Raw genomic sequence first — 10494 nt, forward strand, 5'->3', positions numbered from 1 at the left:
GGGGGGGGGGTGAATGTGGGGAACGCAGGGGTTAAACTTGGTGAACAGGAGCCTTCTTTATCTCCCATGCTCCTTCTCATGTTTACCTGATCGCTTGGATCAAGATAGTCTCACACAGTCATTTAGCAACAAGGAATTTCACAGTTTCATTCTTAAGACATGCAGGAAATGCAGAAATAGCCATGACCGCGGTACAGGGCTCTCTTCAGAAGTCAACACGCAGTCAGTATTGCATTTTATTTTGGTTAATCCCTTCTTTGGAAATAGTAAGGCTGGGTGACATGACAGGAATTACTGTTAGATGATGTCTATCGTTTTGCTACACCCTTCACACCTTTGTTTTCTAGCTAACCTGGGAGTAGGCCATCACGGGCAATCATGAAAATGGCAGATGATTATATTCAAATCCAAGCGATGAAGCACTTTGATGCTGTGTTGGCTAAAAGAAGTCCTTCATGTTCCACAGGATTTACACCCTCAGGATTTCAACCCTGGTACACAGATATACCTACAATGTGAAGAAACATCATATTTTAGAGTAGTAAAAAGAGCTCAGCTGAAGAGGCTGAACCTACTCTTCTCTGGTAATATGCCAATAAAAAATCTGTAGATTTGGATGAAATCAGCCGGAGTTAGATGTAGGGATGAAAACAAGAAGGCTTAAGTGAAACCTCATGATTCATCTTTTTATATCAACGGCGCATGACATTCTCCGAACCAGTTATTCACAATGACATGCTGTTACTTTAACAGTATAATAATGAATGGCCATGGCTAACACAATAACCAACTTGAGAAAAGGCGAGTCATTTCGATCAGGCATAGGTGTGGAGCTGGCCTCGGGTAATTACTGACAGTCCTGGAACGAGGGAAGGATGAAGAGGATGAAAATGAGATATGAGCCATCCCTCCTCTTCATATTCCTCTCTTTTTTCCCCAGTGAGTCAGAGAGGGAAGGCTCTGAGCTTTGCGGAAAGATAAGAGCTTAATTAAAGTCAAGAGTGACTATTTGAAAAGCACCGGAAAGGACTGTGACTATTGCGCTTCCATCAAAATGTAAAATACCTGAGGGACAGAACTAAACACAAGGCCATTTTCTAATTAAAACATTCTATGAATTCCATTATGTAATCCCATTCAGAAAATAAGAACATCACAACGACCCTGCCATGGCTTCGTAATCAGGACCCTGTTTCTTCCTGTGAGTAGATGAATGGAGTGAGACATCTCAGTAAAAGAGCATCTCCTTTACACCAGCTTCACATTTTTAGACATTTTGCTCTCAACTCTTAACATATCTATGTGTATACTAAGTTTACCTCAATAAGAAATAAACCTTCTCTTTATTTGCAAAAAGTAATTTTGGTGGTCTTAATGTATTTCTCTGACTGTGACTAGCACCTGGGATGTTTGGTCAAGGTCCTGACAAGCTACCCACCAGATGTTAACCAGAGGTGTCAGGACCAATCAGATCCTTGTTTGTATTCTCCAAAGCCTGCCTGCTGGCTGGAGTATGGTGCTGATATGAATAAAAGCAAAACCTGCATCATTGTTCTTTACAAACTCTAGTTACACCTCACATTGCTACCACGTTGGGGTTAAAGAAAGACCCTTAATGTGGTCATAAGGAAGGTATATGTAGGTCATTTCCACCTGCATTTCATTTTACACAAAAATATACTGGAATAAATTAGAGAGACTCAAATAAGAAGGGGCTATTGCCTTCCTTTTCCTTCTATTTCCGCAGATAGTTGGCTAATGTGTAAACAAGTTTCCCTGATTACAAACTTGTGCTTAATCTCCAACTGGAATTGGATCGTACCGTCAACTGTTTGTATACAGTCAATGATTAGCCTGGAGTGAAGCCCCCCCCGCGCTCTCCTAGCCATCAGGAATGTTCTCCTGTCTCTCTGTCACCTTGGGGGACCTGGTCGAGTGAGGGCATGGGAGTTAGTTCATGGTCATAAAGACTTGTTATGCAACTCAACATGTGTGACCGATGTCTTGACATACAGACTGGAGGAAGATGAGAAGGGACGCTTCATTCCATACACTGTTCTGTTAGTGTGGGCACCGCATGAATACATGTGTGTGGTGAGCTCCCACTGAATGCTCTCCCTGTCCCGCATCGTGCTCCCATCTCACATAACAGCACCCAGTGTCCTCCTGGAGCCAGACGTACTGAGGGCCCCTATGCCTGCATTCCGACCCCCAGCTGAGATGCTTTTCCCCGGGGCCGCTCACAGCGTGTACAACCCCTATGCCCTCACATGGATCAAGCTATGAGAGGTATGTGGTGTGTTAAACCCCCCACCCCCACCCCCAGACACTTCAGACATCAGCTTCAACCTGAACCACAATGTGTCTCCTCTTTGCTCAGACACACATATGTATAAACACACAGGATAGAGGGTAAAAGAAAACATAGCGATGTTAATCATACATTTAGGGGCGTAACCAGCAAGGTCAAAGGTGCTGTAGAATAATGACACTGAGTAGAGGTCATCACAGTGACGCACATACTCTGCATACCTACAATCTGATCATTTGAACAGAGATTTTAATTGGTTGGAGCAGATAGGTAGGTCATGCTACAGCGAAGGCCGGGGTTCACGGTGGACCGGGTCACGCTACAGGTCACACACACACACAATGTTGATGACACTCAAATGATAACTGTGTCTATCTAATTGGTCAGGTAAACTGAAAAAAAAACACATGTGCAGTTTGTTTGACTTAATGCTGTCTGTAAACTGCATCGTTCCTTTGGCAATTAAAACCAAGAGAGAACAGACATTGTTTTAGTTGTTGCCAAAGTATTTCCTAAACAAATAAGCCCTGTAGCTAACGAGTACAAGGTGCTATGTATTGACTGAATTGCTTCGTCTGTCTTTGTGTGGTCTGGAGGAATGACTGGCACACCCAGAAACCAAACACCGGCAGTACAGGACAGTAATCCCTAAATGATTGTGTGTTTTTGCTCGGGGGCAGTGAATGACTAAGGAGGAAGGTACCACTTTCAATTCAAGAGAACAGGGTCTTTGGCAGCCTATTAGTCAGTGGGTGACATGAGCTTTACATGTGAATTGACCGAAGAGAGGAGGTGAAAGTGCTCGAATGGCAGCGTAGGATTAAGTGAAGTTTTGCTGTGTGTGTGTGTGTGTGTGTGTGTGTGTGTGTGTGTGTGTGTGTGTGTGTGTGTGTGTGTGTGTGTGTGTGTGTGTGTGTGTGTGTGTGTGTGTGTGTGTGTGTGTGTGTGTACTTACTACAGGCGCTGCAGGTGAAGCAGCTGTCATGGTAGAGGCTGCCCATAGCTTGGCAGGCCTGGCTGGCTCCATACACCGTCTTGTTGCACTTAACACACACTCCTGGAACCAAACACAGCGTATGATAGAGTCAGAAAAAGTCACAGGCAAACAGACATCAATGTCATGTTTAAATTGATACACACAGAAACAACCCATCAATCCACAGTGACTAAAATACTTATTCAGAATGATATATCATTTATAGTCTTAGTTCATTCCATCAATACAGAATGAGTTTTAAAGGCTATGGTCCAGATGAATGCAGACAAAAGCAATTGAGGCACAGAAAAAAAATCCTTTCACAAAAGTCAGGAAGCTGGGTAGTGGCTGCTTCACTGAAAGGGGAAATATAACAAGATTTGCTTATTTGACTTGGCTCAGCGACTGAGAAGTGTGTAATTATTTAAAGACTGATAAAAATCACAATGTTCACACACAGTCAATATGGCTTCATATCAAAATACTGGAGTCTTCTCAATATTCATCCATCCGCTCATCCAGACTCATGAGTGGATGGATGAGGATGAGAAGTATGTGTAGAGAACAATGTTTAAAAAAAGACATTGATAACAGCCCAAAATACAGCAGAATACCAAACCTTTAAAAAAAGCAAATCACATAAGAGCATGCCAGGCACATTATATAATCTCTGCTTTGACTTTGGACAGCTCATGGACAACACAGGGCTTCCATGTGATTAATGTTTTTTTATTATCTGCAGCTGCTTATGCAACATAACACTATATTTCTCTGAGAACTGACATTGTGACGTTATCTGTCTTCGCACCACTTCCTCGCCAATTTCCATCTTTCCCTCTGAGCAAGCACTGTATGACATATATGAAAACCGACATGTGGACTGAGACAAGTCCCAACTCCTATCATTGCTGAGTGTAATGGGTATTCAACTGGCTGCTAAATCAATCGGATATGGATATGAACTACCAATATAAAGTAATAGAAGGGGCGATGGCATCAGAGGGAGATAAAATCAAGATCACAAGCTTCTCTTTTAGTGTGAAGATGTTTGTGCATGAGGCTATTTGTGTGTGAGTGTGTGTTTTTATAGAAAAACTCCCTGGAGACTGAGAAGTAGAGCGCAGCAGAGGACCGTGGCCCTGCCCAGGTCCTGCTCGAAACACTGACAAAGAAACTTCTGTTCCCACTGTATCCAACACACATCACGCGGCTGCCTCCTCCAAAAACACACTGTTACATTTATTACCTTCAAAATGTTTCTTATAGACTTTCAGTAATGCAATATACAACCGGGTTATATATAATTCAACTAAAGCCTCTCCTAATGCCACAACGGAGGACACATCATCGGGGGGGGCTCCAATGGCTGGAAAGAAGATTTAGAGATAATAGAGGGATATTATTAGAAAGCAGAAGAATGTTACTCTTATGTAAGCTATTTTTGTTTACATAAAAACGCAATAAAGTAGTCATGCCCTCAAATTACTGACATGAAAAAGTGAAGGTTCTTTTCATCAAATTCTGCTTTTCTTCTGTAAATGTTTACTTCAAAAAGTTCACGACAGCAGGAATAAGATTCCCAGGAAAATGTGCCGTGATTTTTCCGGACTTTTCCGTGATTACACACTGGGCCAAGGGCATTTTCTTCCTCTTGTTTTTTATTGGCTCACATTTCTTTTTGCCAAATGTGAACAAAAAGCATTAAAAGTCCATTCTCTTTTTTCTTTCCGTGTTTGGGAGCAGAAACGTCTAGTTTTCATAGTAACCTCTTTGCCATTTGGGCCGCTACAATTCTGCTTTTGGCTTCAGTCCCATATTCCATCACAGTCCAAATATTCAGGGGACTGACTGCTTGCTTTAAGTTGGGGGAGGGGCAGCAAAACAAGCAGCCAAACCTTCACCCCTCCGATCCCCCTTCACCTTTACCATTTGTCAAAACTCCAAGTAGATGCTTTTGCTGGACAATATGCCACATATAACAGCTATCCAGAGTTTTCAATTCAACCGTTAGCCAGAGTTGACTAATTCATAACATGGTAAAAAAAAAAAAACTGTCCACTATAGCAGTGGATCCAGAGCTTTTTTGTTTGATCATATAAGATAAGCACATCTCCTTTAACAAACTTTTAATTTTGAGATAGTTAACAATTTTTGATCAATTAAACATGCACACTACGACATTTGTCTTAACTTATTTTTAAGGTGTATTATAATTATTCTCCTTTTCTCTTCTACTATACAGATAATGAAAAGTCGTCTTGTCATGTTGTAGGCTAGCCTTGCAATTTTGTATCTTTAAACTAATATCTCAAATGCAATGCTCCCTTTGTGAGCTGACTAAATTCCATCTATAACACATCCACCATAAGTCACCAAAGGCATCGTTTTCCTTTACCACGGCACAGACACCACACCCAGAAGTGACAAAGAATTACTTTTAAATTCAGTCAAATACAGCAGGCCATTTATTCAGACAAACAAACACACTTATGTGCTTGAAAATATATCTCTCACACACACACACACACACACACACACACACACACACACACACACACACACACACACACACACACACACACACACACACACACACACACACACACACACACACACACACACACACACACATAAAAGTCAGCCTCAAAAGCCTGCCAGAGCACGAGCCAAGAATCCCTCGGAAGAGTTAAGGTGAAGCTTTTCCACTCAGCAGCCAGATGGGATAAATGAATCCACCATCTTTCTTAACACAACACTAAATGCTCAAATTAATGTGCGTGTGTATGTGTGTGAGAGAGAGGAGGAAGTCAAAGAAAGAGTGGAGGTAGAATAATGGGATGTCCCACCACTACTCCCCTCATGGATGAACTTGTCTATAAATCTCACATCCTCTCAAGCTCTTGTGGCAAAGGACAAAGAAGCATCCACGAACTTGTCCTTAAATCTCTCCGTTTGTCTACACATCCATTGAACTGCACCGCAGGCTCCACTCAACTGGTCTGGGACTCCCCTCCCCATTGTATCTTAAGACCCTCATTTCTAAGATTCCATGCTCTCTTCCTTCAGACATTCCTCAGCGTTCCCCTGGTGCAGCCGTTTGGCACTGGACTCATTTTCCCAGAACCTCCAGCTGCAATTTTGCCAATTAGGACACGGTGTACAGCCGGGAACTCGGACGCATCCCCGCACACCTGATTGGGTAAACATCGCTATGGCACTGGCAGTCATAAAGCACATTATATTCAATCATGTCAGGCTCATAGATAGCTTAGCATTAACCTAACAGTATCAAACCGAGTGGGATCAGCAAAAATAACAATGTACTTTACATAATTCTATACTGACTATGATTCTTATTTGATGCAACTTAACTGTTGTCGAGAAAACAAGCTTACACACGTTTTTTTCTGGCATTAAAGCATGACTCAGAGGATGAGCCATGGTCTATTGAAAACTCTGAGCAGGAAGCGTGTGTGGGCTTACACTGCATTACTTTAAAACCTACACCTCTGCTGATTGCGCCCTGTGCTCTCCCACACACCCATACTATTCTCTTGGCTATGCTATTTGTGAGCCTTGACAGTGACAGTGACAGCGACGTGTCCCAGAACATGAACTTGAGCACACCAGGGGTCTGAGTGAGTAAGGCTGTGAAAAACAATTGTGATATTCTAGCAGGAAATTGCTTTCAACAGAAAGGAAAAAGGGTGGGCAATGTTTGTGTGTTTAAATAGGTTCTCTATGGCTTGGTCCAGATCATCACCTATAGCGGGAAATCACCTTTTTTATGACTGGCCTTGGCTACAAACACCTGGTAGCCATATGAGTAGCAAACACCTGCCAAGCAACATACATATTTTGCCTATTTACTTTATCTACAATAGCCCTTGTCAGCTGACTTCACAGCAATGTTGCATTCATTTCCTGATGTCTCTCCTACAGTCCAGATAGAGCAGCTAAAGTGCCACAGGCAGGGTCCAGGGATATGAGGAATTGAAACTAAAGTATTCTGCTGATGTTAAAAATTCCTCAACATCCCTTCCTACCCCTGTTTCTCAGCCAGTGTCCTTGACTATAGATTATATTCATAGTTGCAAGACTCAACAAGTAAGAAATGACTGCTAAGATAAATATGTGTTGAATTAATTAAACAAAAAAACATGGTTTATTTTTCCTCATGTGTGCAAGAAATAACCGTCACAGGTGTTGTTATGGATTATTACTATCCCTGTGTTCATATTTTGCACAAGCATGCACAAAAAAAGAGTCACGAAAAATGTCCAGATCTGTGGTAATGAAATAATTTGCCAACATGGGACGGAACATTAAACTATCAGACTTGTTGCAGTGCAGGACTGACATCAAGCTCTGACTAATGACCCTTGTCATGAATGTTGCTTCAATAGAAAACCATCAAATCTCTGGGAGGAGATAACAGGGCAACATTATTTTTACTGGCCTTGGCCCCACCTTCTACTGCCAAAGGGTTTGATTCAGTGCCAAGAGGGCAGACAATGAATCATTTAAAAAAGACATGAAACAAATTTGAAAATTATTCTGTCTGCATTCCACAGAAGAAAACAAGAGAGAGGCCTCTTACAGTGTCTGCCCAATAAATCAGCTATTTTATCAACAAAGACTATCAAGAATCCCACTAAACACAGACTGAAAACAAATCCTGATTAAGCCACAGACACGCACTAACACAGAGGATACATTTGCGTAGCTGTGTGTAGTGGAAACAAAGAAGAAGTATTACAAAGGGTGACAGTGTGTGCATGTTTAGACATGAAATACAAAAACAAGTGGATTTATGTTCTGTAATGAGGGTGGGTTCAATGCATTTTACAGCAATGGCATAACTGACAGAAGCCACTTGTTGTATCTGGATAGTAGATGCTTAACTGTCTTACCAAAGTAGTCATCCTTTGGTAGGGCATCCATCTCTTTTTCCAGCCGATTGGTGAGGGCTTCTAATTTGATTTCAGCTGCAGAAGGCCCCTGTTCAGGGGGCTGAGTGAGATGGGACTGGCAGGGTGGTTGGACAGGCTTGGTGAGACAGGGGACTTCAGCACCGACGGCATGTCCACATACAGGTTTTTGGCTCTGACCTTGACCCTGGCTACAGCTTTTGGACACATTGCCAGGGATCAAGGCAGCAGATGCCACCTGTGATTTGGGTAAAGATGTTTCAAAAGGTGCAGGTATGAGCGAGGAAGCTGACAAAGAACCATTATGGCCGGTTGAGGGTCTTGAAGTTGGAGAAGATGGTGCGTAATGGGCAGCAGAATGTGTGGAGGGCTTCTGCAAGTCAGCTCCTGCAGTGAAGGCACTCAGAGCCAGGCCTGGGATGAGGTCAGGTTTGGCTAAGGCAGAGGGCTCAACAACCCATCCCCTGGCAGGACCAGCAGATGAGGGGGGGCTCAGGGGTCCAGACGGGGTGACAGCCTGTTTCTGCTGAGGTGGAAGACTGTTGGCGGAGGGAGGTGCAGAATGGGGCTGCTGCTGAGATGTGCTGTTGCCCCCAATCCCAGACAGGGTGAGCTGGCTCTCTGCGGACGGGGCCCAGGCAGCCGGCTGGCTGGCCGGGTGACGAGCTTGTGTGGGCGCGCTGTGAGACGCGTTTCCTGGGATAGGGGGAGTAGGGATGTTCTGCTGGTATGAATGTGGCTCTAAGCGCTCCTTATTGTCGTAATTATTTCCGTAGCCATACCGGCCGTCAAACTGTGCGTACGGAGTCCCAGCCGTGGAGCCCGGCACGGGGCCAGAGAGGATCGGGGGCTTCGCCGCCGCTTCACACGGCTGTCTGTAACTGTTGATGGGCGGTCTGTCTTTGGTGTAATATGTGCTGTTGTGGCCCCCATTCATTCTAATGGCCTGGTTGTTTTTTGCCATCTCCTCTTGCTGTTTCTGCATGTGTATTTTACTCATTTTAGTGGCAAAAACCTTTCGTGTCTCCTCAAAGTCTGGGTTATTTCCTGCGTCTCTTCTCATGCGAAATAAACCATCCCTGGATGCTTCATACATGTTCAAGTCCTCGATAAACTTACTCGCCTCGAGTCCAAAATCCTCGTATTTATCCATTTTGAAGATACTTTGTGTCCCAGTCAATGAAGTGAAGTAACACGTAGTTGTGTTTAGAGGCGAACGCAAAGTTAAGTCACAAGTGAAAAGAGTGATATTTCCAGGAGCTTACAGTCCAGCCACTCGTTGTTCTGACATGAGACGAGGGTCCGGACCCAGCGGGAAACTTGTGTCAAACTTTAATGTCCTTTTTTGTAAACGTCCGGCGTGAATAACTCAGCGTACTCCTCGGTGAAACTTGTCCGCCCGTCCAGCTCTGCTCTGCCGCGAACAAGCTGCCGTCTGTCTGCTTATAAATGTGAGCAGATCCCAGATCCGATAGCCTGGACGACCCTTGCCCCCTCCCCTCCTCCCGCTTCACAGTCCCAGTAGGGAGCCTTCATTCACAACTTTACCCTCCGCACCTCTGTCAAAAAGTGTTTTAAAGTAGTTCAAATATATAATATGTCGTTAAAGTCGACGATAAAAGTAGTACTGTTAACGACCAGACCGTGGGATCACCGTTGAAGCACGGAGCCGTACGTGGCCACCGGTCTGAAAACAGAGAACCGTCTGTTTTTAAAGGGGCAGAGCTCAAATTGAGCCACAAGGAGTTGAAGTCCAGCTCTGGTTTCATTAATCATACAATGAGTAACGTTAGCTAAAATACAACTACATGTCTTATAACAGCATAATCCCCTCCAATACATCCGTTTTATTAATAGAAATATAAAGAGTCATTCTTCTTTTTGACTCAGCAAAACACTTTTTTTCTTGGGTAGAATCTTATTCAGCTTATATTTATGAGGTATCCTACTAAACATACAAATTTGGTATTTTCGAAGTGTTTCCATTTCATGCAAAACTGAAATATGTACTTTTTTACTTCATATGTTTGACAGCTACATTTTCTACTTTATTGAGATTTTAGCCTACAACACTAACATAAGGTTCCACCTAACAATTCCACTAACAAAACTACCAAATAAGATCTGATTGGTCTATTTGTGCCATGTATTTTAGTATAGGGATCTTGATACTTCCCCAACCATGGTTTATGGGTTTTGTTTACTTTTAGAGGAAAAATAAAGTGGGGAATAGGGAATGGAATTATTTTAGGATACATCCAGGAAGGCCTGTGGCA

The 10494-nt window shown here is 43.2% G+C and overlaps 1 protein-coding gene across 1 annotated transcript in view; it reads right to left on the reverse strand.

The window, feature by feature from the left end:
* Positions 1–9907, reverse strand: part of LOC104964821 (LIM domain-containing protein 1) — a 17650-nt gene extending 7743 nt beyond the window's left edge. Inside the window, exons 1-2 of the mRNA XM_010793698.1 lie at positions 8201–9907; positions 3267–3368 (exon numbers count right to left, since the gene is read on the reverse strand). Of these exons, the coding sequence (XP_010792000.1) occupies positions 3267–3368; positions 8201–9371 (1273 nt within the window). The 5' untranslated portion in view covers positions 9372–9907. The remainder of the gene's footprint in view (positions 1–3266; positions 3369–8200) is intronic.
* Positions 9908–10494: the final 587 nt, after the last annotated feature.

Source organism: Notothenia coriiceps, unplaced genomic scaffold (genome assembly GCF_000735185.1).
Source record: "Notothenia coriiceps isolate Sejong01 unplaced genomic scaffold, NC01 NC01_scaffold00037244, whole genome shotgun sequence".
Classification (NCBI taxonomy): domain Eukaryota; kingdom Metazoa; phylum Chordata; class Actinopteri; order Perciformes; family Nototheniidae; genus Notothenia; species Notothenia coriiceps.